Source organism: Manis javanica, chromosome 14 (assembly GCF_040802235.1).
Source record: "Manis javanica isolate MJ-LG chromosome 14, MJ_LKY, whole genome shotgun sequence".
NCBI lineage: Eukaryota > Metazoa > Chordata > Mammalia > Pholidota > Manidae > Manis > Manis javanica.
In genome coordinates, this window is record NC_133169.1 from 6,679,562 (window position 1) to 6,706,647 (window position 27,086).

The window sequence follows — 27,086 nt, forward strand, 5'->3', positions numbered from 1 at the left end:
GTCAGCAAAACTGGGCCACCAGTAACATGTTTACAGACCTTAATACCATGAACTCATGGCACAATAAGCGGAGCTCCATGCTGAGCAGGTGTGAGGCATGAACACAAATAAAATATACCTGAAGGAGCTCAGCGCATCCCAGGGGGAGGTCGGTACCACAGCTCCACACAGAGGAACAGTGGGATGGTCTGAAGAGCTGTAGGGAAGGGCCAGCGCAGCGACTGAGCCCAGGACTTCACGTGCCACTATGTCTGAGGGTGAGTCTTGGGCTGGGCGCCGAGGAACCGGTCATCCTGACGGGCCCTTTCCTTATTGCTCATGGCCATTCGCACCTTGTAAATGACTTTCCTAGGTATTATTTGAAGAGGAAGGTCTTCACTCACTGAATAGGGTTCTGACGGGCATGAAGAAGTTTTCCCAGAAAGGGACTGAGCTTGGAGGCCCCCTCTGTGATTGGGTGGGTGGGAGGAGGCATCCAGTGAAAGAGGAACAGGGGGAGAGCTAGCTCCTCAAAGAGGAGTGATGGCGTCCTAGCCCTCGTCCCGGGCCAGCCCTGACCCCATTCTGGAATGCTTTCCCCACTACCACCCTTCCCAGAACAGAATATAAACTCTACCTGATATCCTGAGGTCAGGGGTCCAATTATATCCTAATTGATATACACTATGAAAGTTTCACAAGAAAAACAATGTGGTCACTAAATTCACCCTTATTATCAAGTCCCCCCCTACACCCAATTGCAGTCACTGTCCATCAGTGTAGTAAGATGCCACAGAGTCCCTATTTGTCTTCTCTGTGCTACACTGTTTTTCCGTTTTCCCTGTGGCCCCCCACACACCATGTACACCAACATGATACCCGACAATCCCCTTCTCCCTCTCTCCCCACCCACCCTCCCCCACCCCTCCCCTTTGGTAACCACTAGTCCCTTCTTGGAGTCTGTGAGTCTGCTGCTATTTTGTTCCTTCAGTTTTGCTTCGTTGTTATATTCCACAAATGAAGGAAATCATTTGGTATTTGTCTTTCTCTGCCTGACTTATTTCACTGAGCATAATACCCTCTAGCTCCATCCATGTTGTTGCAAATGGTAGAATTTGTTTTCTTCTTATGGCTGAATAGTATTCCATTGTGTATATGTTCCACATCTTCTTTATCCATTCATTTACTGATGGACACTTAAGTTGTTTCCACAGCTTGGCTATTGTAAATAGTGCTGCAATGAACATAGGGGTGCATATGTCTTTTTGAATCTGAGAAGTTGTTTTCTCTGGGTAAATTCCTAGGAGTGGAGTTCCTGGGTCAAATGGTATTTCTATTTTCAGTTTTTTGAGGAACCTCCACATTGCTTTCCACAATGGTTGAACTAGCTTACATTCCCACCAGCAGTGTAGGAGGGTTCCCCTTTCTCTGCATCCTCGCCAGCATTTGTTGTTTGTAATCTTTTCTGTGCTGGCCATCCTGACTGGGGTGAGGTGATATCTCACTGTGGTTTTAATTTGCATTTCCCTGATAATCAGGGATGTGGACCATCTTTTCATGTGCCTGTCCAGTTAGTTCTTGCTAGGGGTGGGGGAAGTGCATATCTCCCCACAAATGCCAAAATGAGCCCTGTCTCCCTAGTCTGTCCACTTACTGGCTTCATGGGCCCGAGCTGGGTTGTCGGCACGCAGGCGGGGACAGAAAAAGGAATAACAGGAAGGAAGAAGGCACACAGACTGTTCAAGTATCTGGTCTTAGACGGGAAAAGAGGGAACAAGGATGAGCTGAAGAAGAGCCGGGACTGCTGAGGGAGGGAGCGCCTTGTCCCTGGAGAAGCTAAAGCAGACTTTGGACAACCATCTTATGGGATGGTACCTGCACAAGAGAGAGAGAGAGGGAGGGAGGTGGGGGAGGGAGTTGAAGCAATAATTGTTAGTTGGGCCATTTTCTTTAAATTCTGTCTCTGAGAGTCTCTGCTTGTGTGGTTCGAGTAGAGGAAATCTGGGCATTTGCCCAAGCACTTTTTTTGTGGTGGGGTGAGAAAGCCAGGGTTTCTGGGAGGTGGGGGTGGGTTGGGCTCCACATTTGCTCTTCCACTCCATCTCTAGCCCCACTTCTTCAATCTCTACGTAGTGTTACAGTACTTTGTCTTCTAAAACACCAGATTGGCAACGAGTATCAACATCAGCATTCTTGTTGGTCAGGGTGGAAAGGAGACCGAGGAATTCAATGTATTAACACTTTATTGGCTAAGAGGACGCTTCTGAACCAGTTGAACACCTTCTCCATCGACTGACGCTGGGGGAAGCCCAAATCACTGGCAGCATGAGGACCCAGCTGACAGCTGGGGGAAACCACTAGTTCTAAAAATGCTCAGAAAGAGGCCAGTAAGGGGAGGGGCGATGCAAGGATACCAAAGAACTTCCCCAGACAGGACCTTATATGGGCACAGGCCCAGAGTACTTAAGGAGCACTGGGAAGGGAAGGGAAGGGAGGAAGTAGATGTAAGGGATCCCTCACAGGCTTTGGGCAACCAGCAACACGCCCTACACACCCAGTAACATACAAACAACACACACTGACATATACACGCATGTCCACCTTCATAGATATGCTACACATTCTACTGATAATGTAAGATGCTAATAAGCATTGAGAAGCTGAAAATATGAGGATGTTGGCCCGAAAATGGTTAGGAGGAAAATACATTAACTGACCCACTTTCCCAATGAGAACTGATTGTTTATCCCATTTGTGTGTTCAGTAAATAAGCCATTGGACTGTAAACTGGAATCAAATCATGATCTCACAGTGTCTGGAAAGGACAGAGACTTTTGTGAGGAGTCAGACTGACTCTAAAATTTGCTGCTTACGTCTAATGATGTGATCTTAAATTATTTGATCTCTGTGAGCCTCGGTATCTTTATCTGTAAAATAGATACACTACTACCTTATGGAAAGGTTGTAAGAATTTAATGATACAAATGCTTGGCTCTGTGTCCGGCTTCTAGTAAGTCTAGTAATGTGGATTTTTTTGCCTGCTTCAGATCTCTTCCTTTGCCTGTTTCCCTTCCCATTCCTGCATTAGCATGAGGAAAACTTATACCAAGGACCTCTTTAGTCAGAGCCAAGTTGGGCTATTCTGTAGAATTTGTGCAAAAAAATTCTCATTACATTCAGGCGATGGTAAAAGGGAAGACATGGTTTCTATCCTAAGACAGTTCACGGTCTGGTGGTTAAGCCAGTTACCTGTCTGATAGGTGCCATGACAGCCAAAGGGCACCTAGCACAGAATATGGGGTCACAGAAGTATTCCTGGAGAAGATGCCTGCCTCCCCTTCCAGAAGTAAGCGATAAGGATGAAGGGACCCCGTGGAGAGTAAGGTGCTGGTAGAGGAAGACAGATTTCTGCTTGCTAGGCCAGCTTCCCGGCTCTTGCCTGCTGTGCAAAACCAAAGAGAAGTCAAGAGAACAGAACTGAAGCTGGAGGATGATACTGCGAGGAGCTGAGTAGGGTGGAAGCGATAATCTTGGGGCGAATCAGCTATCAGGATGGAAAATGGGGAAATGGGAGAGAAGATTTTGAAGACATTAGGCTGTGCATTAAAATGTGCCCCCGCTGCACTCCCCCCTCTGCTGTACCTCTGATGTCTCCTTCAGAAATGAAGTAGAGATTTAAATGATTTTAAATTAGCTTTTGATTACTAGACTGGGTTTCTTTTATTGTATTGAGTGTCATGACTGGGCTACTAGAGGCTCCAGGATTTATTCAGAATACAGAAAGACAGGATGTTGTGGTAGAAACCAGCATACTAGAATTTAAGCTTTCAGAATTGTAGCAGTTCAAGGTGATGACTAAGTCCAGAGTGTGGCCAGGGTGACATGGGGCGGAGTTGAAGGCTCTTGAAAACAGAAAGCTTACAGATGAACATAGGGGAGTTGTCAGAAGATGGTAGCTAGATGGTGAAGGTCAGCTTTGCAACTGTGGGGGAGCGGAGGCTCAGAGGAAGGGTCCTCCGGGAGAGGCACATTTCAATTATCTGTGTAAATCTGTCTTTTCCACTACACAGTGAGTTCCTTAGAAAATCAGAGCTTTTTGCTCAGCTCCTACTCTGTGTTCAAAATTCAGATATATTGAACATCTGCTTCTGCTGGCACTTTTCTGTAGTTCTCACCAATTATCACGAAACCCTGTAAGAGTGGGTTCATTTTGCAGATGAAAACCAGAGCGAATATTGCTCAACATCACACAGCCAATGGGTTTCAAACCTGGCATTATACTCAAACACAGTATTATCTCATTTTGAGTCTTTACAGTCACCTCAAACTTACTAAGTCCAAAGTTTAACTTGTCATCTCTACCATTTCCCCCACATGTGCCTCTTCTAAGTTTTGTTTCTCATTAAATAGCTCCACCATCGACCCAGTGGTCTACTTTAGAAATCCAGGAATCCTCTAGACCAGACTGGTTACATTTGGTGAATCAACAAGTCCTGTTTGTCTTCTAAAGTTCTCAAAGGTACTCGGTAATAAGGGTGAGTGTAATAACCACATTGTTTTTCCTGTGAAACCTTCAGAAGAGTGTATATCAATGATAACTTAAACAAACAAACAAATAAATAAATAACGTTCTCAAATGTATCCTCTTCCCTCTAGTCCCACCTATATTACCTTATTTTGCATGAGATTGAGCTCATTCTTGGATTTCCCGTAACCTCTCCTAAATGGTGTCCCTGCTTCCAGGCTTGACAATTCCATTAATGCTTCATGTTTCCACCACAGTAAACTTCCTAACGTCTGATGGTTCTGATCACAGCACCCTCTGTTTAGTGCACTTGAATGCCTTCCTTCTGCGCTCAGGATAAAAAACAAAACAAAGACTTTTAATGTGGCTTATTGAGTTTTTCATTATCTGACAGAAATTTACCTCTTCCATCTCATATCTTACCATTCCCTTCACTTTGTTGTCTAGACTTGCTGATCCTTCTTAAATTTTCTAAACTCCCTAATTTCTTCCTTATTTCCAGACTTTTGCACTTACGGTTTCCTCTGCCCAGAACATGATTCATCTGTTAAAAGATAATTTTTAGAAAAAGGTAAAATTATGACTTTCACACTGCTAAAATAAAAATTATTTGACATTTGTAAAAACAGTAAGGAATATTTTATTCAGTGCTTTGTGATAGGTGTCAAGACAATCTCTATGCAAGAGAGATTGGGCTCAACTCTGAATATAGTAAGGACAAGAGGTTATTTATAACCAATGAGTCAATGAGAGGGTCAGTGGATGGAAAATTACAAGTAGAGAGAGATTCTTGCTAAACTGACTTAATGGGATTCTTGCTGCAGGCAGGTCAGAGTGATCAGATACTAAGGGTGGATATTCTTGCTAAACTGACTTAGCAGGATTCTTGCTACAGTGGCTAGGGGCCCAAGGGGAGGCTTATTTGAAAAGATGGTTCAGAGGAGCCTGTCTAAAGTTCGGTCAACGAAAAGAGTTTTAGTCAATGCCCCATGAAAATGAACACGTGTCAAATATTTTATTTAACTCATAAAGGAACTGGCAGATGTTATATAACTGGTTCAAAAGAAAATGTGAAGAACACACACGTTTACAGATCAAGACTACAGAAATAAATATGAAAATGGAAGCAAAAACTGTTTTGCACAATGTGGGGAATAGGGGGTTAATTGAATCTCTCGCAGGACAGAGTTTGCAAGTAGATCCAGGACAGAATTTGCAAGTAGATCCGTTACAGAGTTGTGAAAAAGCTCCCATGGAAACGCAATCTTATAAAGCAGAAGGATGTGCTACAGACAAGTCCTTCAGGTTTCCCATCAGCCACCACTTTTTCTGGGCTGCCTTTCCCTAATCCCATGTGTGAGAATTCTGGGCTATGGTATTTATCACACTGCATTGTATACATTCTTCTCCTCCCCCTATACACACGCTCACAAGACCATGGACTTTTTGAGGCTGATTCTGAGTTATTCGTTTCCTCAGTGTGATCATCTGCTTCTAAGGAACACAAAACACAAGATAAATATATTGCATTTTTATGGAGCGTCCACTTTTGTATCTGGGGAAACACATTTTTACATTAAAGCAGACTCTGCCCTTGCGTCCTCACTCAATGTTTCCTTGTGTTAGTAACCGTTTCTATTTCAAGGCCTGCGGGATACCATGGGGATACAAAAATGCACCACAGCAGTCTGCAACTGTGCACCCTGAGCAAGAAACAGTTGTGATACTTAGTGGCACGAGGCTGTAAGAGGCGCCACTGACTTCCCGCTAAAGGGGCTCGGCCAAGCCCGCGGTGGGGGTGAGGTCTTCAGACACGCCAGAAACTGTCCGGCCGGCCTTTTGGTCGGTCGCGGCCCCGAAGAAAATCCTGGTTTGAGGGGCAGTTTCTGCAAATGTTGGATGAGAAACCGAATCCCGCGGGAGCCGCTCCAACTGCGGGAGACCGAGAGGAGTCGCTCCGCCCCGCTCCGCCTGACCCAAGGCCTGCCCCGCCGTACGGTGCCCCGCCCCCGCCCACCCGGGCGGCTCCGCCCCGTGACGCAACGCCCCGCCCCCGAGGTGCCCGCTTCCAAGATGGCGGTAGCGGTCCCTGCCAGGCAGTCTGGGTGGCGGTGACGACGGCAACCAGACGACCAGGTCTGTGGGCTAAGGATGGTGGGGTGTGAGGCCCAAGAGAAAGGTTCAGTCTGTTGAGGGAGTGAAGAGTTTGGGGTAAAGGCTGAAGCAAGCTTGAGCAGCGAGGGGGTCCCAGCTGGAAGTATGTTGGCTCACATTGCAAGGTAGGGCAAACGCTAGAGGAGGTTGAGGTGGGGTGGAGGTGCTCCCAGAGAGCTGGGCTGCAAAGCCCTGCAGGGCGCTGACCACGCCCCTCTAGGTGAGCTAGCCCAGGTACGCCCGACAGGTTTCAGCCCCCCTCCCTCCCTCCCTTTAGCAGTAGCCCCTGTCCTGACCCCTCTAGGACCTGGGGAAAGGTAAGAACGGTAGAGGACGCCACCCCCACCCTACTTCCCGCCGCGCTCCAGGGCTGTTTGCTCGCAGCTCCCTGGTGGTCACGCTCTCTGCACCTGCGGAGCTAGCTCCCAGGTACGTGGAGAACAGAAAGGAGCCTGTTTCCTACTCCGCCCTGGGTTCTCTGGAGGCCACTCCACCGTCCTGTCAGGACTGCCTCACACCCTGGGGGGAAAAATGTCTCCATTAGCTGCCCTGTCCCCCTCTCCCCAAACAGGTTGGCCCTGTTGGGGTGGGGAAATGGTTAAGTACGGATTGAACCTGACACTCCAGCTCCGGAAAGAGGCCAGGGAATTAGCATCTCCTGCTTGCTTTCCTGCTCCCTTCGTTCACTTCCCCAGCTGAAACTGCTTTCATCCGGATACTAATTGCTGCCCCTCTACGGGTGGCTGGTTATCCTTGACCACTTCTGTTCCAGCTGGTCCCAGGATTGCTGTTGGAGTGCTGGATGGAGCCTTTCTCTGTCCTCTGTGACATTTCCAATTTTAGATAATGCCTCACATGTCTGCCCCGCTGGGACCCCTTGGACCCCCATGATCCCGAAGAAGACAGCTTGAATTTAGGTGAGACTCTCCCCTCTAAAACTGGAAGGGAGGTTGTGCAGAGACTCCTCAAGTGGAGGAGGGACCTGAGTAATGTAAGCATCCTTGGGGTGGGGACAGAGTAGATGGCAGGAGTGGTTTGGGGAGGAGGTGAGAGAGTGAAACAGCTGGAAGTGGCAGGTGGTAGGGCTGCTGGTGGTTACGCTGTTTCGTTTCTTTGTGTGACTGTAGCCCCTGTGCTCCCTTCTCTGACTTTGTTGCCTTTTTCTTCTTTGCCCCCCATCTTTGCGCCTATGCTGTGATCTTTCTGCTGGCTTGCTGTCCTCCTGTGTGTCCCCAGAACGCTCCTCCCTCCCTCCCCAGACCTCACCCCAGGATGCTGCGGAGGCTGCTGGAGCGGCCCTGCACTTTGGCCCTGCTTGTGGGCTCCCAGCTGGCCGTCATGATGTACCTGTCCCTAGGGGGCTTCCGAAGCCTCAGTGCTCTGTTTGGCCGAGAGCAGGGGCCCACGTTTGACTATTCTCATCCTCATGATGTCTACAGTAACCTCAGCCACCTGCCTGGGGCTCCTGTTGCCCCAGGGCCCCCTCCAGCTCCTCAAGGTCTGCCCTACTGTCCAGAACGATCTCCTTTCTTAGGTGAGTGCAGATGGAAGGAGAAGGTGAAGGGAGAGCCCAGGTGTGGGGGCAGTGAGGCTTGGGTGGGCATAGGGTGGCAGGAGGACTTAGGACAGGAGGTTAATGTGATTGAAAGGTGCGCTGAGGTTGAGATACGTGGACTCTGAATTTGCAGTTGAGATCAGGCTCCTAGGTTGAGCCACCGCCTTTCACTGTCTGCCCGTTTATGGGCTCTTCCTCCTTTAGGCCAGGAATTGCTGCTTTCGGAGATGAGCCCTGGTTTAGTTAGTTAGCTGGAGTCCTTATCCCCTAACTGTAGCTTCCGGCCTTGTGAGGCAGGAGAGACGATGGAACATAAAAGAAAGCAGGCTAGGTAAGGAGCCTGCACCTTCCAGACTATGCAGAGCTGCCCCAGTGATGGGAAACTCAAGGCTTGTGGATTTCTGAGTGAGCCCGTGGGGCAGCTGAGCCCCAGAACCAGCAGGGTTCCCAGTCCCTGGTGATCCTTGTTTTCTCCTTGCCCCTCTAATCCCTAACCTTGCCAATCTTTCCCAACAGTGGGTCCCGTGTCTGTGTCCTTCAGCCCGGTGCCATCACTGGTGGAGATTGTGGAGAGGAATCCCCGAGTGGAACCAGGCGGCCGGTACCGCCCTGCAGGGTGTGAGCCCCGCTCCCGAACAGCCATCATTGTGCCCCACCGTGCTCGGGAGCACCACTTGCGCCTCCTGCTCTACCACCTGCACCCCTTTCTGCAGCGGCAGCAGCTTGCTTATGGCATCTATGTCATCCACCAGGTACCCCCAGGCCCCACTCCTTTCTTGTAGGGAAGCCTCAGGTAAATGCCACTCCACTCTCATACAGTGGGTCCTGGCATAATTAAGAGAGTCTAACTGTTGAATATGGGGAAGCCGCTGGCATTGCCCTGCCAACCTGTTAGTCCTGTACTTCTCCATATTCTGTTTCCCACTGCCCTATACTCTTCCATGATTTTTCCTTTGTTGAATTTGGAATTGTACAAATTTAGAATTGGATATGGGCTAAAATTCTAGTTTTGCCATTTGTCCCATATGTGACCTTGAGCAAGACCCTTACCCCCTAAAATGAGGCAGAGAGTGAAAACTAATAGACACCTGTTTCTCATGGTTGCCGACTGTCAGCATTAAATGCTCGACAGCAGCATGTAAGTATCAGACACATACTGATGCCATAAAAAGTTTTGTTGCATGAAAACATGAAAGCTATTTTGTCTTTCTCTTCATTTTCCTTGCCCCACATGCCACTTTGATTTCACTTTTCACTTTTATACTTCTGCTTCCTTTTCTCCATGCTGCCTGCAGACAGTCTGGTCCTCCTCCATTATCTTCCAGGCTGGAAATGGAACATTTAATAGGGCAAAGCTGCTGAATGTCGGGGTGCGGGAGGCCCTGCGCGATGAAGAGTGGGACTGCCTGTTCTTGCATGATGTGGACCTCCTGCCAGAGAACGACCACAATTTGTATGTGTGTGACCCCCGGGGACCCCGGCATGTTGCTGTTGCCATGAACAAGTTTGGATACAGGTACAGGGCATGAGAAGGTGCTGGGAAGCAGGGAAACCCACTGTCTGTTGGAAGGAGAGCCCAAGGGATTGTGGGTAGGGAAGTCGCAGTTCCCCCCAGATTTGTGCAATCCAAAGATCTTTCTCTCCCTAGCCTCCCGTATCCCCAGTACTTTGGAGGGGTATCGGCACTCACTCCTGACCAGTACCTGAAGATGAATGGCTTCCCCAATGAATACTGGGGTTGGGGTGGCGAGGATGACGACATTGCTACCAGGTCAGACTTCCTGCCACCACCTCCCTCCTTCCTTCTCTGCCCCCAGCCCGGATCCCTGTCCTCTGAGCCCATCCCTGGTCATGGCATTTTAATACTAACCTTTAGCTCCCGGGTTCTGCACTGGGCCCGCCCTTCTCCCTTAGTTTTTTTGGTCTCCCCAAGTCAGGCTTGTGTGCTGCTCCCCATTCCGTCATCCTTCAGTCCCCTCCATCTGCTTAGTGGTCCCTGGGAGGGAGGGTAAGATGGATGGGTTGTACTGGAAAGGGGCTTAGACACCAGTCCTGCTTTCTGCTAGGGTTGCATCCAGACCACTTCCATAAGGGGCTGGGAGAGGAGGAGCTCTGCTCAGTGTAGCCCAGAATCACTTTTTTTTTTTTAAAAAGAACCTGGGCCTTTGGCATGATGCCAGTTCATTTTTAGCATGTGAAACACTTTGACCTTCAGCCTCAGCTGACCCACTTTCCTGTCTGTGGTGTGAATATTTGGCTTGATATGCTGAACCCATTGCTTCCCCTCCCCCTTGGGTCCTCTGGGATGACATCTCTGTGGATTCCTGTTCTCTGTATAAAGCACCTGGCAATGTCTAAATATGTGTTCTTTCAGTGCGTTCCCAGGCCATCTTTACTTCCTGCCCCTGTGTGTCAGAGTTGGGGTTTCTTCCTTTGCAGGTCCCTATTCCTTGGTTCCGCCCATTTCTTAACACGGGGGTGTGGACAGGGGGATGCGGGGCAGAGGAGTTGGGGCAGCTCAGCCCATTCTAAGTAAGAATTGCCGAGCTCAGATCTGCAGCTCTAGCCTTGTGCCGGCCTCTGAAGAATGGTTCCTCTTCCTGCCCTTCCCAGGCGGCAAGGGCAGCTCCTGGGAGCCGTGAAGGAAGCAAGGTGGGAGGTGCAAGCCTGCCTCTGCCAGTCATTTAAGGGCCCACGGTGCCCGGCCCTGACATTGTGTATACATCCAGCTTTTGTTCTCTTCAGCCACATCCTTCTTTTTGACTTTGCTTCCCTTCCAGTTCTTGGCACTTTTTGCCTAATAGTACTTGTTCTTTGTGTGCAGAAACATGCAGTCCCTCCCTTAGCAGCCTTAACTCCTCCCTCTGGATCCTCCAAGGTGCCCTTTTCCCACAGAGTCCGCCTGGCTGGGATGAAGATCTCTCGCCCCCCTACGTCTGTGGGACATTATAAGATGGTGAAGCACCGAGGAGATAAGGGCAACGAGGAAAATCCCCACAGGTAGGAAGGGACGACTGCCAGGGAATTGTCACTGGATCCTCGGGGTTCTGCATCCCAGCCAGGGAACTCCTAAAGGTCCCTGGATTTGTCAGTCTTAGTCTCCAACCTCTAACCCTCAGATTTGACCTCCTGGTCCGGACCCAGAATTCCTGGACACAAGATGGGATGAACTCACTGACATACCAGTTGCTGGCTCGAGAGCTGGGCCCTCTCTATACCAACATAACAGCAGACATTGGAACTGACCCTCGGGGTCCCCGGACTCCCTCTGGTCCCCGTTACCCACCTGGGTCCTCCCAGGCCTTCCGTCAAGAGATGCTGCAGCGCCGCCCCCCAGCCAGGCCTGGCCCCCTGCCTACTGCCAACCACACAGTGCCCCGTGGTTCACACTGACTCCTTCCTGCCCGCTTCGTCATGAAACTGAATCAGCGGGGTTGTAGTCTCCCCCGCCCTCGGCTCCTCACTGCTCTTAGAGGGATGTAGGAAGACAACTCTAGAGCTGTGGTGGGGGCAAGGGCTGGACTGGAGCTGGGCTCCTCTGGAACTGGGGGTCCCTCTTTCTAGGGTCACCTGCCAGGGCTTATGACTGTGAATCCCTGATGTCATGATTTTATGTGATGACTCCTGGGAGTCTCCCACCCTTGGGGTAGGAGCAGGGCTGGCCCCCAAGTCCCTTCCTCTTCCATGGAGAGAAGAGTTATCTGGCTTCTCCTGGACCTCTGTGAATATTTATTCTATTTATGGACCCCAGGAAGTGTGTTTGGTGAAGGAAGCCCCTCTTGGGGCCTTTCTGCCGGCGCTGGAGTAGCTCCCTCTTCTGCACCTGGCTCAGGGGGCTGGGATTTTGATAATTTTTCTAATAAAGGACTTTGTCTCGCCTCTGCTCCCGTTTTCTGCATCTCAGGCACCCTTTGCCTGTCTCTGACCCCCCCTATATGCTGTAGGTGGCAACAGCCAGGTCAAGCCTAGCTCCAGCAATTTTTATTTTCATGAGTGAAAGAATCCCCCGCCAGCAGGGGCAGGAACCGATGTGAGTTGGGGCTCAACTTCTAGGTTCTGTGCCCAGGACCCGGACAGCTGCCTGGCGCCCACTTTCTATACACTCATTAACAGCAACCCCCTCGTATGAGGCTCCAGCCAGAGTCAGGGGCAGCCTCTGAGCAGCCAGGAATTGGGTAGCTGACTCTGGAAGGAAAAGATAAAAGCGGTGGTAACAGTTAGGGGTCTGATTTGTTGGCCCACCTCCGTGCAGCTGTTTTCCCAACTTACTCAGTTTTTGCCAGTGGCCTAGTGTATACTGGGGGATGCAGTTCTGGGGAGAAAAGAAAGGACACAGGAAGAGTTTATTATTGATGTCCCAGGCCTGGGTGGACAGCGACAAATAGACCATTTCCTGCCTTAAAGGCTTTCAATAGGGAGCTGAGGGGTGCTCATCCCAACTCACCTTGTGTAGGTGGACCAAGCAATGACTCGGTGGCTCCTTCAGACCTAACTGTGTGGCAGCTGCTTCCTGTGCCTGCTGTTGGAACAGCTGCTGCGACAAGACACAGCCCCTGGCTTCCAGCGTCCGTAACCAGGAACCTCCCAGCATCACCTAGGGAGGACATGGCACTGACCAGCCTGGCCTTACACGTACTGAGGCACAGGGCAGCCCTCTGGAAGCCCACACGACGCAAAGCCCCCTGCCTCTCACAGTCACTCTGAGGCCAGGGGGGCTCCCATCCTGCTCAGGGAAAGCAACTGAGTCGTACACGATTCCCAGGACACCTGGGTCTTCTGAGGATGGCACCAAATGTCCAAATCCCTGGGAAAAGGAAGAGACCGGGTCAGGAGGGAAGGGTTCCAGTTGAGCCTGGGTCTCTGCTTCCTCGGTGTCACACCTGGACAGGCAGACGAGCTCCTTGGTACTGCAGATTGACCACGGCCACAGATGCAGCAGTGATGGTACTCAGGGTGTGAGCCAGAGGTGCAGCCTCCGCAGGAAGCAGCCTGCTGAGCACTGGAGGGCAGCAGGCAGAGGCCAGCTTCAGGAGGCCTTCCTGCTACAGTTTCAATAACCTTCCTAAGGACTAGACTCCCATAGGGATGACGTTCAAGGGCATGGTATGGTCCTGCTGCTCCAGGAATCTAGTTTGCCCCACCTTGGTTGGGGAGAGGGAGGTGGCCATTACCTGAAGCTGGAATGGCACTAATGATGTGGTCAGCCTCCAGGCTGCTGTCCCCGAGAGACACCTGACAGGATGAAAACATTTGAGAAACAGAGAAATAATGGGGATTTTGCCTCAATTTCCCAGGCACCAAGTGGCAGGAGAGACTGTGTGCCGACCCAGGATGAAGAGATTGACTATAGTTGGCACAAAAATCACTCCATTAATCAGGAAGTGGCTAGACAGAAGCCAGCGTAGCCACTCTGCAATGGTTTGCAGAGCTGGGTTATTCCTTCCCCTGCCTCTGAGTCACCTATAGGCACTACTTCCATCCAGTCTTGGACCAAACGGGTCTTGGAGGAAGGTCCACGGATAAGGTCTAAGGACCTGGGGTAGCCTATATTTAAATAACTTGGGCAGGAAAACAATGAGTAACTTCAGTCGTGCCAGCCCTGGTCTGCTTAAAACATTTAGGCAAAGACGGAAACTCTAACACAGGTTCATTACACTCTAGGGGCTCACCTACCTTCCAGCGCCCTTCTACCTGGAGGCTGAGCCCACGGACGGGCTGGCCTCTAAGAACACTGACCCCCCTACTAATCAGGTGGGTGTTAAGCGCCTGGGGCAACGTCTCCAGCCCTTCCCGGAGTGACCACTGGCTCCAGCGCTCAGCTCGGGCCTGGCGGATGAGTGCTGAGTCTGGCTGTGGGCTCCGCCCTGCAGAGGAGGAAGCCGAGAAGAATCAGTGAAATAGCACCCCTTGCCTCCAGTCCCTTACTCTGGTAGTCCTTAGTATCCTCTCCCCTTGAACCAATCCGCCCCTCACCTGCCCCCAGCAGCAGCCCCAGTAATACGGAACGATGGGTCTGCTCAGCCTGGAAGACACTGGGAAAGCAGGACCTGATGCTGAGCTCACGGCTGTTGCCTGCGAACACTCCACGGCAGAGACTGTCCATGGCTAGAGACGCCACCTTAAGGGTGAGACTAGAATTGAGAGGCCAAGGAATAAGCTACACTGATTAATTTCCACTGTCCCTGCCTGGTAGGGAACGGCGGTGGGGTAGGGTTTGGATTGGGAGCAGTACCACCACAACAGCAGGATGGGAAGTGAAGGCATTCACCCCCAACACTGAGTTGTGGGGGTTACTGGGTATGAAGAAGAGGGCCTTCCCAAATGATATAAAATAGCCCCTAGGTGGTTGGTTTGAGTAAGGGGCCCTGCAGCTGGTTTGGGAGGGCAGTGATCTGGGGGCCTCTGGGCAGTATTACCTCAGGTCCAAGGCGGCGCTGGGCAAAACTGTGCACAGACTCATCAGGATCTCTGCCCCGGGGCGCGGCCAACTCCCTCAGCCCAGCCCAAAACAGAGGTTTGGAGAAGGGAGGTGAAGGGCGAAGCAGCCCCCTGTGCAGAGGACAGATGAGTGAGGAGGAATCTTTGATTTTTTTTTTTTTTGCTGGCAGAGCTGATAGACTGAGAGATGGGAAAATGGAAAGGATGTGAGCATAGTAGGAGTGCGCTAAAGGGGTGACAGTGTTACCTGAGGCCAGAGGGCAAGGCGTGCAGGGCGCCACCCACATACAGGAACCTGTTCAGGGCAGCTGGATGGTCTCCGCGGACAGGCAACACTTCTGAGTCCAAGCCAAGCTCAGAAACCTGCTTTCCACACGTCCTCAGGAGGAGGAGAAACTAAGGAAGGGACTGACCCACCAAAGACACTTCCTCCCCTCAACTCTGTCCTCGGGTGAAGGCAACCCCTCCGAGGCATTCCGCAAACCGCTCACCAGGAGCAGGGTCCGGGCTCCCAGGGCCCCCGCCGGCCGAATTCCTCGAGGTCCAAGTTCGAAGATGGCACCACCTGGCCCTCGTACGGAACGGATCCAGCCTCCCAGGCGTTCGCTGCCCTCCACCAGCACTACCTGGGGACAGGAGGGGGACACTACAGCACGACCTACAGCCACGGGACAAAGCGGCGGCGCATTCTCCTCTTACGGAAACGTGCGGAGAGTGTTAAAGGAGGCTCCCACTCGCACTGCGGGGCACTCACCTTGGGGGCACAGGGGGCCCGGCTCAGGTGGTAACTGGCGGCCAGGCCGCTGATGCCTCCGCCTAGCACAACGACGGTCCGGCCCATGGGGAACCTGGGGGGGAAGGACACGGACAGGCTGAGCAGAGGGTACCCTGCTTTCTTTCCACAAGCCCCTCCGGGCCCGCTTTCCACCCCGGGCCACTCACAGCTTTAAGGGAAACTAAGGCAAAGCCCACGGATGGGTGGTGCAACAGTGAGGTCCCCGCCCAGGGTCCAAGACTCACCTACTGAGGGAACAGAGGAAATGGAGGAGGTAGAGGTCTCAAGACACTCGGTCGGCGCAGCAGGGAGGGAGATAGGCGCCCCACCCACGCTATCTGCCGGCGCAGGGCTGGGGGCCGCGACCCGCCGCCGGGGTTCTGACGCGCTCCCCCTCCTGCACCTCCCCGGGAGTCGCTGCCTCCGCCCCCAACCCTTTCGGTCCCTCCGGCTCTCCGTCCACTCCTTTCTCGCGGCATGCGTCCGTCGTCATCTTTCCTGCTTCAGGATTGGTGGGTCCTGGAAGGCCCCGGATCACACCCGCCAATGAAAACATTGAACTGGCAGCAACTTCCCCCCCCCGCCCTCCCGCAAAGGCGGACGGACTGTGGTGGTAAAAGACCGCGCTGGAGGTCTGGAGGTTAACTGCTTCGGTGCCAGGTTGAAGGGAGCTGCTGTATCCGGCACCGCGTTCCCCAGGGCTGGGGCGGCGAGAGCAGAATCCCGGTTAGCATTCCCCAGCTCGAGCTTCCCAGACCCCGCTAGGGTGAGAACCCTGGAGGGAGGGCCCCGTGAGCGTTGGTTGTGGGGAGAATAGACACTGGAGGCTGGTCCGTGGGGAGACGGCTCCATAAACAGCTCCTTGATGTTAGCAACGGCCTGGGCCTACGGGAGCTGGGGCCGCCCGGCAACGTACCCAGTGTTTGTCAACAGGGGTCCTTGGGTGCCTCGCCCTCGAGGGGCAGCCCTCCTCGGCCGCCCAAACCCGTCGCCCCGGTGCCTGCACTCTGGTTCCACGCTTCCCCGCAGCATCACGAATTTCAAGTTTCCTCCCAATATAAATCTTCACTGCTTGGGCAAACGTTGGCATCCGTGGGTCTGGGTCTGACACCACGATCCCCACCCCCACCCGACGGTCTGAGAGCACCCCCATCTATTCGGAGAGGGCACTGGGTCCCAGTAAGACAACAATTGGGCCCAGTTCTGTATCCACCCCTAAAATGCAAATCTCCACAAATACAAATAAGGACATCACTTTTTCTTAATAAATTTATTCACAAAAAGTGAGATTGTAACGGGGTCTGGGGGCTGTACACGGTCAAGGGCCTGGGGAGCTCTGTACATGGGAATGGGAGACAATGGAGCCTCCAGGTGGAAGTGTAGTTTTTAATAAAAAAAATAATGGGAACTACAACCAACCCCTCCCCCCTCCCCGATTAAAAAGACACAAAAATAGACGTCTCTGAGGTAAATGGGGAGCCTGGGGCTTAAGGGTGTTGAAAGGGTGTCACAGGTGCCAGGGCTTGAAGGGGGTGTCACAGGCACCGCAGTGGCTCCTGCATCAGTTGGTAGAACAGCACATAGCCCTCACTGGATGCCACCTGGTTTTCACTGACAGGGGAGACACTACGAAGAAGGGAGATGGAGAAGGGGTTGTGATCATTCATGTGTATTACCCCCTCCCCATGAGATCAACCTCTCAGCATCCAAGAAGAGATGAGAGAGCCCACCTCCCCTTTGACCAGGCACTCTGCTCTCCTGAGGTTTCCATTAGAGAAAGGTGTCAGGTTGCAGTGGGAATGGGGCAGGAGTTGAGCAGGAGGCTGTTCTTACCGTGAGTCATTGTAGACATGCCAACCAGTCTGGCACCGGCACAGGGCTGTGTAGTGGCCATAGTGGACGCTGCCGGAGTGGTTGCAAAGGGCATACAGTTGATATATGGGGCTTCCTGTGCGGTTAGAAATGAGCAAATTCTACAAGTAGAGCTGTGTCCTGCTCCCACTCTCTCCCTCCCCTTCACCGGACTCCTTAGGACCTTCCCTGCCAGACTCACCGGCTTTGTCACTGGCAAAATCCCCTAGGCTCAGTCGCTGCAGCGGGAAGTCTACGCCTACTGAACTTTTCTTGATGGAGCCTCGGGAGGCGGAAAATCGATTAAGATCTAAACCCTGGTTAAGGAGCATTTGGGAGGCAGAGGGCCTCTGAGGGGGACTGAAGTCTTGAATGCTGTCCACTCCCCTCCCTGAACAAACACCGGGACCAAGGTAGGGGCAGGGAGAAGTGAAGTGGCAGGCTTTTCCCAAGAAAAATTCAATTCCCAAATGTCCAGCCTCTGCAAACATGGAGAATGAGGAAAAAGAATGGGCGGGAGAAATAAAAATTCGAATATTAGGATACGGAGCACGAGGATTCGGGGAAATCTTTGTACTGTCAACTTTTTGGTACTTCGTGTTTTCTGCCGACATCGGTCACACACCTGAATAAATGCCAAATCATGTTAGGTTAATGTGCTCCTTAACTCAGTCGGCTTTTCTGACACAGATTCACATACAAATTTACTATGCTCCGCTCCGCATTACGTCTGTATTCCTGGGCCACTTGGCCTTAGGGCTACTAGAACGTATCTGAGACTCCATTATAACACAGACAAAAAAATATTATTCCCCATAAAAAAACATCATGCAACCCTTTTTACCCTTATGGAGCGGCCCCCACATCAGGTCCCCCACCCTTACTACCTCCCTTGTGGACTCCCACGTACCGGGGCATTCTCCGACTCAAGCTCTTCTTCCTTGGTGAAAAGGCTGAAACAATCCCGCAGAGACACCTTTCCCCCAGCAAATCCTTTCTGGGGGGAGAGAGAAGGGTGCATCAGCATGTCCGGCATTTCCTTTCTTACTCAATCCAGGCTTCAGTTCTGCTCCAGAGGCCCAAAGGGTTCCTGCCCACACTCTGGGTAAGTAGGGTTGGCCCCAGAACCCACGTCCCATCGGCCGTGGAGTCCCACCTTGGGGATGGGTAGAGATAGGTCACAGAAAACCTCGAAGGTGGTGGAGCGATACCCACAGGCCTGGCACTTGAGACAACTTTTCAACTGGCCCACAAACAAATCTAGATAGGAGCAAAGGGCAAGATAAATAGTCGTTGTGGAATGCCCGAGATGCTTTTTCGGATTTCCACCCCTTTGCCTGACCCTTCCTTTCCTACAACCAACACTCCTAACAAACCCCTCATACCTTTCCCACATTTTCATCATTCAGTCTTGCTCCCAAACCCCTTGACACAGTTTTTCTCCCAAGCCTGCACCCACCTACACACTAATTTTCCCCCATTGCTTTGTCACGGTCCATACCCACAATCTTGCTGTCCTCTCGCTCCAGGTAACGCTTCCACATTAGGTTGGCTCGGTCATCATCACTACCACAGATCAAGGGAAGTGGGAAGCACCCATGAGACAGCAGGAACACTGGGCACCCCCAACACCGTGGAGATGATCCACAGCGCCCTTTGCCCCACCATACCCCAGATCCTTCTCTAAATTTCAAGGAAGAACCACAGGAGTAATGCTTTGGAGAACTTCCTGGGGGCAATCCAAGGTGAGAGGGAAAAAAAGTAACGTAGGTAAGTGAAGAACATGCCCACTTCTTCCACCTGGCGTTTAACTCTGTCCCTGGTTGAAAATTAATCCTCCTCCTCTCTCAATATGGTGACACCCCTCACACTGTCCTCTGCCCCCCTCTGCACCCCTCAGCCTCCTCTTCCTCCTTCCTACCTCCTACCTCCGCACTGCTTCTCAGACCATTTTCGAGACTAAGCATTTCTCTGGACCCTACATTCTCAGTCTTCACTAGCTCAGTCCTGCAAAGGATGAGTGCTGCTGATAAACTACTGGGGAGAAGAGGGAGGGAGAGTGGCCTTACCTTAACTCGGGTTCTTCTAGCAGAGCCCCTCCGCGGCGGGGTGCAGAGGGAGCTGGACTCTTGGCCAGGACTGGTGGAGCCCGGCGGCCTCGTCGGTTGATTTCAAGGTGAAGGCGCTCCATGAGGAGCTTCAGGAACTCCTGGGCATCCTGCTGGCTACAGCCAGACACAGAGTATGGGCAAGCGATCCCCGCCTATCCACAGCCTCTCTCCCGCCCAGACACTGGCCCCTACTGCCTGCATGAAGAACATCTGAAGGCTCAGAGCAATGCGCCAGGACCCCTGCTTGGCCCTACCCCCAAGCATGGCCACAAAGAAATCCCATACCCGCCAGCTTTCCCACCTGTATCCAGAGAACGAGGGAACGTATTTCTGGAAGACAGCTCGGAATCGAGTAGGATTCACAGCTTCGCAAGAGTCAGGGTGCCACAGGGCACCAAGCACATCTGCAAAGGCTGTTGGGGTGGGAATGGGGAAGGGAAGCAGGTTACTGACTGGAAGAGGCGAGCGAGAGGAGGCTCAGGGGGTAGACAACAACCTCTAGGAAGGCAGGCACGGGGGAAAACAGACGCAACTACCAGACTGAAGAACTGGGGCCACCAGCACTGGCAGATGCACCTGCAAGGGACCGGGGACACGGGGCCTTGAAAGGAGGGTGCAGGAGGTGTTGTCCCACCTTCAGTGAGCTCCTGGGCTCGGCCACCTCCTGGCACCTCTTGCCGGAAGTCCCTTCTTAGACAGAAGTCCCGAAGAGGCCGAGTGCTGCTCAAACACTGCAGCACAGCATTCAGGAAGCACTGGGGAGCAGCAGAGACACTGCCGTTACCTCTCCAGGCTGGTGCGCTGGAGGCTGGGAGGAGCCGCAGTGCTCTCCTGATCCGAGTCCGCAGGTCCCCCCACCCCCACCCCCACCTCACATTCTCTCAGAGAGGAAGGACAGGAGGCTGGCTCTCACCGTGTTCCCCAGATTTCGGAGGCCAACATGACCAGAGCCCAGAAGCAAAGTGTGATGAGCCTGGAAGGTCAGAACGCAGTCAGCAGGGCCCCATGTGGCTCACCTGGCACTTCAGCCTTTCAGCAGCAGGCTGCCCTCCGCCTCCCCGACCCTGTACTTCACCCCCAAACTCTACCCTCTTTCCCTCACTGGGTGTCAGGGACGCCCTACCTCACTGGCCATGAGCAGGAAGCCCATCACAGCTGAGTGAACCACGGACTCGGCCATGGCTGTCCCACCTGCTCCCCACTTACTCCTCTGCCAAGCTAGCCGGCGCTGCAGCTCCTGGGGCAACTCCCCAAGCACTGGCATGGTTGCCCAGTTGCTCCCCACCCCCACCTTGCTGCCCCCAAGGCCTCCTCCTGCCCCCGTGGCCCCTTCCTGCACCCTCTCCTGATGGCTCCAACTGCAGCCAGCCTAGCTCAGTTAGCTCGGGAAATGGGCAACCACCCCAGCTCAGACGCTCTGAGCCCGCCCATCTTCAGCTCCTGAGATTAATTAGGCCTCCGCAACGTCCTAGGAGAGAAGGTGCAGCAAGGCAAAGTAAGGGCCCGGAGACCCAAAGAAGAATTCCACATGGTTAGGTTAACCCCCTGGGGGCTGAAATGGCACACCATGCTAGGGGGTCACGACCTGCAAAGGGTGTGAGGCTCAAGGGTCCTTGAGCAAAGGAGAGCCGGAACTGCTGTAATGCGGGGGGAAGAAAGGAACCTGGGGGAAAAGGGAGAAGGAAAGCCGAACGATGGCAAGGAAGCTGGAAGCATTGAGCATGGGCATGGAAGGCCACATGTGCTGGCAAGTCCTCACCATCTTCTCATCTGAGTAGAAGGACTCAGAAGGCCGGGCAGATATCACATGGAATGAGCCATGGGAAACAGGGGACTCCGTCCGTATGCTGAGCAAGGCGGGGGGCCCAGGAAAGCCCCCAAGGCGGCGGAGAGAGGTGCTACGTCTCAAAGTGGGTGGCTCAGGCCGGAGCGCCAAGCGGCTCAGGGCAGCCCCTAGCTCTCCAGCACCACGGTGCCCTCCCAAGGCAATCCCCATCGGACGCAAGTCCCCACTGCTCACAGACTTGGACCGAGCTAGGTTGGTCCTGGATGGAAGAGGCAGAGCCACAGTCGGGGGTGGTGAGCCTGGCAGGGGAACTCCGTGATCTGCCCGAAGGGGGCCTCTGGGACGCGGGCAAGAGGCACGTCCTCGTCCCAGCTCCAGTTTCTTGAACCGTTCCTCGGGAGGACCTGGCCGGGGAGGCAGAGGTCGTAACATGGGGTTCGGCCCAGGAGCTGGGTTTCGGCGCTCCTTGCTGCGGGCCCGGGGGGCAAATGGTAGCTTGGGTCCCACTCGGGTCTGGACATGGACGGGCAGCTCTCGAGTCCGGCCCAGCCGGTGATCAGAGGCCTGGGGCATTGCGGACACCACGGACTGGACCTGGGAGGAGAAGAGAGGGTCAGTAATTGAATGTGGACAGAGGTGGGAACCTAAGCTACCATACTAGCTTTTACTTGCACTGAAGACCGGAACCGTGATCCATATGTCATTGCATCCCCAGTGCCTAACATAGTATTGGACACAAAGTAAATACTTAGTATCCATTAAGTAAATAAATGAATGAATGATACCAGTCCCCGGCTTTGAATGTATATTCCTCACCAGCTTCCTGCAGAATACAGCTTTACTGAAAAGCCAATGATAGTCCCTATTTCAGCTAGGTCCATAGTCTAAGTGCTCATGACAAGGGTCCCCATAACTGGCTAGTCAAGTAGGATGTACCCTGGGTCACTTAGGATCTCTGGTCAAATGGGAATTTGGATACAAGCCCCAAAGACAGCATTCCATCCTCAAACCCCTGTACCGCCGGAATGCAAATAAAACAGAATAAATGGGTGACTTGCGAATGACTACCACCCCGACTCCTGAGCTCCAACGTGGGGGCGGGGCTCGGGGGGCAGTGGCGGGGAGGGAGGATGAACAACTCCCTGACCCCTAATCCCTGCTCCCCTCCCACCACATCAGGCTTCAGCCCGGGTCCGCCCCCCTCGAGGGCAGAAAGGCCGAGGCTGCTGATTGGCTACAGGGTCCGGCGGCGGATTCCCCACGGTCCAAGGATGCTGTCTCTGCAGCCCAGTTCTCCCAGGCCTGCTGGGCCCCCCTCTCCTCTGCCTTTGTGGAGTTCATCCTCTCCGGCCTGAAGCAGTCTTCTCTCGGCATCCCCACCCCCACGCCATAACACCCCAGCCCGTACCTGTCCCCCGGTGAGGCGGCGGGGGAGGCCAGCCGGGGCCAGGCCCCAGCTCAGGGCCACCCCCTACTTCCCCTGTGCAGCGCCCCTGCGGGCCTGGCTGCAGTTTTAGCCGCAGCTATTGCCCAGGTCTCTCCCGCCGCAGGGGCAGCCGCCATCTTTGTTGGTCCCGCCCGGCCACCTGCCACCGGCTTCACAGTCTCTCACAGCGCCTGCGCACCCACACAGACACCACCCACCTGCTTCCTCCGCGCTTGCGTAAACCCGCCCCCCTTGGCTCCACCGCCGACACCATGGAAACGCACCCAACTTCAGGAACTCCAGTTCCCAGCCCTGACCAGAATTGTCTTCACACCATTGCTTCAAAGCATGTCCCTGAAATACAGGGTTCCGTCGCCCCATCCTGTAGCCCACAAGGATGCAGATCTGACAATCGCATGGCCCCCAGGCTTTCAGCACAGATCCTTCCCGGAGCAAGGATGCTTGAGTAGAAAAGTGCAGGGTCTGGTGGGTCCATCCCGTAAATCAGTGGAGAAGCATCCAGTATTCCACAGAGGTATGGGAAGAGTCCTGGAGGGCGGGGAACGCTAGCCTTGCAAAACCTTTCCTTGTGCATGTTGCAGGCCAAAACAAAAGGCATCTCGCTGAAGGACAAAGGTAGATCTCAGCAGCAGGAAGAGCAGTCAAGAATTCCTTTCATTCTCCAGCTCTGACCAAAGAATACTCCCTTTCCCCCTTCTGCCCAAACTAGTGTAGCTGTTCACGTGCGGTAGGTCTTAGCCTGCTCACCCTCTGCTAACCAATGAGAACCACAGGCCACCACAAGAGGAAGCAGCTTTTATTGATGAGTTATCTTCAGAAACCAAAAAGACTATGTACCCACTCTCAGTCACCCCTATCCCTCCAGGATCTCATGCTGCTCCACCTAGGGAAGGGATAAAAATTGCCCTTTGGTTTTTCAAAGCCCCAGTCTTTTCCCCTTCCTGTGTAGCCTCACTTAGAAATTCAGTAGCAATATGGTTGTTGTCCTTGTTACAGCAATGGCTGCTGCAGCTACTTAGTAACAATTACGGGTGAAGGGGCATTTGGGGGAAGCAGGTAGCTTAGTAAGAAGAGTGGTGCACAGGAAAACAGGAACAAATCCTATCAAAGGTCCCTCTGTCTTGCCTCAGTGGCTTGATCCTTCACTAGATGCATTTCTCTTTATGCTGAATGACGCCCTTCTGAATCAGATCGGGGATTTCCACTGCCAGCCATGGACCCAGCTGCAATACAAGGGAGACCCTGTGAGATTACTAACAACCAGTCAACTGTCTTGTTCCATCAGAATCTCCTTCCTACAGAGATTCTGGGCGAACATGCCCAAGAGGGAAGCACTGTTAGTTCTTCTTTGCTCTCAGTTACTTTTCTTTTACTGCTTAGGACCTAGGCCCTCCCCCGCTTAAATACCAAATATCCCAAACTTACCCCCAGAGCCATGAGATGAGCTAGTCCAAATTTGGGCACATTCCTAGCCCACAAAGGTTTAAAGTGATCAGTCAGGCATATTTTTCCACCCCTATGAGAGGGACCAGAGGAAGAAGGTGTTGACATGTAAGGTTTACTATAAAGCATAGCAGCCTCTTGGGAGTACAGGAAGATGAGTAGTGATCAGACTTGAGAACAGGGTCAGCTAAGTATTTTCTCCAGGCTTGGCAGAGGGAAGTCTGGAGCCCCTCTAGCCAACAGACTCTGGGAAAACTCCTGCTTCCCAGAGTTCTTCCCTAAGGCCTTCTTTGACTTTTTCCCTTCTGTTCATTCCTACCTGTACATCTTTGCTGTTTTTCCATCCAGTTCAGGGACTGCAATTTCTGGAGCAGTAGTGGGATATGTGATAGGAATCTGTAGGAATCATCACGCTTTAATAAAACCAGTATAGAAAGGAACTAATCTAATCAGGCATACACATTTCTTGGTTAAACTGTAATGTTCAGTGAATTCCCCAAGCAGCATGTACATACCAGGACTTTGGACATGGAGATGAGTACCTATGACTTATGCTTCAAACCTCAGCTTTTCCCTCCCATTTAAAAAGTTTTCTTGTGCCCTACTAAGTTGAGCTTAACAATCACCTAATCCACCCCCCCCCCACTTCTACTAACCTCCATATTTCCCACTCCATCATACTCACGTCAAACTCAATGTCAAACTCGTATTTGAGGAAGTCATGGATGTACCAGCATTTTCCAAACCACCTGTAATAAAAGTCCATACCTCAGTTCAACTTGTCCATTCTTCTCAAACTCAAATGACATCTTCTTGGCTTAGAGAACCAGCCTGGGAGACTCATGGGATGGGAACCGAGGACTCTGGAGCTGTGGGACTAGAGACAGCTAATACGAGGAAAGGCCTGGCAGTGGGTTTTGGGGCACCAAAATGCTCAAGCCATGTAAGATTCCCACCCCAACATCGCCCAAGAGGGTCTGCCTACCGGGTGCCTTCCTTGTTGGACTCCAGTCGGAACCAATCATTGTCCGCATTCTTGTTGTTCTCCACATACTAAAAGCAGAGAATGAGGTCATTGAGGGACAGTTGGGACCAAGGGCAGTCCCCCTTTCCTCAAATGAAAAGTGTGTGATTACTTTCTCTCACAGTACGTTTACCCAACGTTTCTGGCATAAACGAAGCTGAAGACAAAGCTACACTGCCAAGCAGGGGACTTACCCAGAGCAGAGATTAGAATGGTTGGGTCCCACTCAATTTAGCAGGTACAAAAGACTTGATGATATCACCTGGGTTCTCTTCTCACTTCTCAGTGTCTCCCCTCAGCCCACAACCAGTTTTATGGAATACTCTCTCCCTAGAGAACCTCATACAGTCCTGGTTTTGCCTAGCACCCACATGCTGATGCTGTCCAAATCTTTTATGTTTAATCTAGATCTTTTCTCAGAGCTTAAGACTCCAGTATCCAACTGTATACCAAAATTTCTACCTTCATGTCACAAGTAGTAACTGAAACTCAGCATTTTCTCCGTGGTCTTTCAGACCCTTTTCTCCACTGCATCATTCCAGGTGGCAGTATTAGTATTCATTTGGGTAACCAAGCCAAAAACCTGGAAATCATTCTTGACCCTCCCTCTCCTTTACTCCACCAAACCTTCACGATGCCCTGCCGGTTTTACCTTTTGAATAAAGTTCACATCTACTTCTCCTCTCTGCCTGCCCTATAAACTGCCACGGTTAGATCACCCTCCTCCTTTCATGAGCATTGATGACAGTCACCTGACTTGTCTCCTACCTTCAGTCTTATCCCTATCAATTCTATTTCCCTCTTTACTGCCACTGATCTAAACCCAAAATCTAGTCTGGATTACTCCTCGGCTTAAAATCCTTTAAAGGTATCCCAATGCCTCCAGGATAAGATTGATCATCTGGCAAGCTTTGTCTACCATTCCCTGCTACACATTTGATGCTGTAACAACGCTGAAATATTTGTTTCTTCATACCTGATCATGCCGTTTCTAGCTTTTATGCCTTTGCTCACGCTGTCCCTTTTGCTTTGAATATCCTTCTTTTACCTTCACGTTTTATCAGGCTGACTGATGTTTACCCTTTGTCTTAGTTCATGCACTGCCTCTTTTCACTTCAGCTCTCAAAATATCCTAGCAATTTCTCTCTCCTTCCCCTGCTCTCTCTCCATTTAAACAATGTACCATAACGATTTGTTTCTGTCTACCTCAGCAGGCTCCAACTTACTCATCTTTGGATCCCCTTTCTAGGCGCTAGCTGCACAATAAGTATTTTTTAGTGAACGAATACACGCGGCACGACAGCTGCTGGTCTCTGAAACAGAGACCACTGCAAAGGAGACAAACTCTTTTCGTTCTGTAGCAGGGAAATCAGCTGGGAAGATGGCTCATTCCTAATTGTCAGCTCAGCTTCTTAACTCTACAATTAACACCTACTTGAATTTTCAGCTCTAATGTGCTCCGTTGGCGTGAAGGGGAGAGCAGAGAGATGCGGACCGGGGTGTAGGGCCCCAGGAATTCCTCTTGACTACCTCCCCTACATCCAGAAGAGCAAACACCTGGAACCAAAGGGACACGTCACCCTCCGGAGGGGGTATCCCTAAAATAACTAGAGCTTTCAGCCAGAAAGTCTGGCCCCACTGTAGCTCCCCGCCCGAGTCTCTTCTACCTCGTTCCCACCATACGTCCCTAAGTCCCCCAGCCCCGCAATTGTCCAGTATCTATGAATTTAGGAGTCAAACTTTATAACCGGAAGCGGCTTCCACACGGAGCCTATTCCTAAGGACACTTATTACCGCAACCCTTTTGCGACGAGGTTCGCCGAAGCACAACTGACCCGGATAAGAGACTGGTATTCCTCTTTGAGTCGCTGCACCCATAACTCCCGATCTCGAGGTCCGGCGTTAGTCCTCAGCACCGGAATCTCAGACACAACACGCCGGGTGGCTTCGTCCGCCATCTTGGACCGGGGCGCAAGAGAAACGCGGAAGGGGTGTTGC

The 27,086-nt window shown here is 52.2% G+C and overlaps 4 protein-coding genes and 1 long non-coding RNA gene across 18 annotated transcripts; 1 reads left to right on the forward strand and 4 right to left on the reverse strand.

The window, feature by feature from the left end:
- The first annotated feature begins 6,542 nt into the window (after positions 1-6,542).
- On the forward strand, positions 6,543-12,096 carry B4GALT3 (beta-1,4-galactosyltransferase 3). 6 transcript variants are annotated; one of them, XM_017656192.3, is made up of 8 exons: positions 6,543-6,640; positions 7,502-7,575; positions 7,895-8,192; positions 8,730-8,965; positions 9,509-9,729; positions 9,862-9,984; positions 11,109-11,213; positions 11,333-12,096. In XM_017656192.3, exons 3-8 carry the CDS (start codon positions 7,931-7,933, stop codon positions 11,604-11,606), a joined length of 1,221 nt encoding a protein of 406 aa, XP_017511681.2. In that variant the 5' UTR covers positions 6,543-6,640; positions 7,502-7,575; positions 7,895-7,930; the 3' UTR covers positions 11,607-12,096. The 6 variants fall into 6 exon arrangements, with proteins under 6 accessions (XP_017511681.2, XP_017511683.2, XP_017511679.2 ...); XM_017656194.3 differs by having other exon boundaries at positions 7,918-8,192; XM_017656190.3 differs by having other exon boundaries at positions 6,545-6,640; positions 7,431-7,575.
- Positions 9,374-10,396, reverse strand: LOC140846175 (uncharacterized). The gene is made up of 2 exons (XR_012125088.1): positions 10,084-10,396; positions 9,374-9,539 (listed from the first exon to the last, which is right to left on the reverse strand). It is a non-coding gene; the product is annotated as an uncharacterized lncRNA (long non-coding RNA).
- Positions 12,097-12,177: 81 nt separating the features above from the next.
- On the reverse strand, positions 12,178-15,868 carry PPOX (protoporphyrinogen oxidase). Of its 4 annotated transcripts, none has more exons than XM_073221725.1 (13): positions 15,830-15,868; positions 15,406-15,499; positions 15,143-15,277; positions 14,899-15,014; positions 14,630-14,762; positions 14,187-14,331; positions 13,887-14,077; positions 13,385-13,445; positions 13,094-13,212; positions 12,907-13,017; positions 12,658-12,807; positions 12,483-12,525; positions 12,178-12,398 (listed from the first exon to the last, which is right to left on the reverse strand). In XM_073221725.1, exons 2-13 carry the CDS (start codon positions 15,490-15,492, stop codon positions 12,256-12,258), a joined length of 1,434 nt encoding a protein of 477 aa, XP_073077826.1. In that variant the 5' UTR covers positions 15,493-15,499; positions 15,830-15,868; the 3' UTR covers positions 12,178-12,255. The 4 variants fall into 4 exon arrangements, with proteins under 4 accessions (XP_073077826.1, XP_017511678.3, XP_036879794.2 ...); XM_017656189.3 differs by having other exon boundaries at positions 15,672-15,846; XM_037023899.2 differs by lacking the exons at positions 15,406-15,499; positions 15,830-15,868 and having other exon boundaries at positions 14,899-15,030; positions 15,143-15,273.
- An 813-nt stretch (positions 15,869-16,681) lies between these two features.
- On the reverse strand, positions 16,682-23,266 carry USP21 (ubiquitin specific peptidase 21). Of its 5 annotated transcripts, none has more exons than XM_073221723.1 (13): positions 22,885-23,266; positions 21,148-21,768; positions 20,302-20,361; positions 20,023-20,143; positions 19,690-19,801; positions 19,347-19,502; positions 18,779-18,843; positions 18,434-18,537; positions 18,188-18,274; positions 17,824-17,902; positions 17,480-17,587; positions 17,260-17,374; positions 16,682-17,052 (listed from the first exon to the last, which is right to left on the reverse strand). In XM_073221723.1, the coding sequence occupies exons 2-13, from the start codon at positions 21,745-21,747 to the stop codon at positions 16,962-16,964; spliced, it is 1,698 nt and encodes a 565-aa protein (XP_073077824.1). In that variant the 5' UTR covers positions 21,748-21,768; positions 22,885-23,266; the 3' UTR covers positions 16,682-16,961. The 5 variants fall into 5 exon arrangements, with proteins under 5 accessions (XP_073077824.1, XP_036879947.1, XP_036879946.1 ...); XM_037024052.2 differs by lacking the exon at positions 22,885-23,266 and adding an exon at positions 22,583-22,787 and having other exon boundaries at positions 17,260-17,328; XM_037024051.2 differs by lacking the exon at positions 22,885-23,266 and adding an exon at positions 22,583-22,786.
- A 135-nt stretch (positions 23,267-23,401) lies between these two features.
- Positions 23,402-27,086, reverse strand: UFC1 (ubiquitin-fold modifier conjugating enzyme 1). Of its 2 annotated transcripts, XM_017656199.3 has the most exons (7): positions 26,924-27,083; positions 26,524-26,645; positions 25,050-25,117; positions 24,750-24,813; positions 24,384-24,460; positions 24,047-24,137; positions 23,402-23,844 (listed from the first exon to the last, which is right to left on the reverse strand). In XM_017656199.3, the coding sequence occupies exons 1-7, from the start codon at positions 26,964-26,966 to the stop codon at positions 23,767-23,769; spliced, it is 543 nt and encodes a 180-aa protein (XP_017511688.3). In that variant the 5' UTR covers positions 26,967-27,083; the 3' UTR covers positions 23,402-23,766. The 2 variants fall into 2 exon arrangements, with proteins under 2 accessions (XP_017511688.3, XP_017511689.3); XM_017656200.3 differs by lacking the exon at positions 26,524-26,645 and having other exon boundaries at positions 26,924-27,086.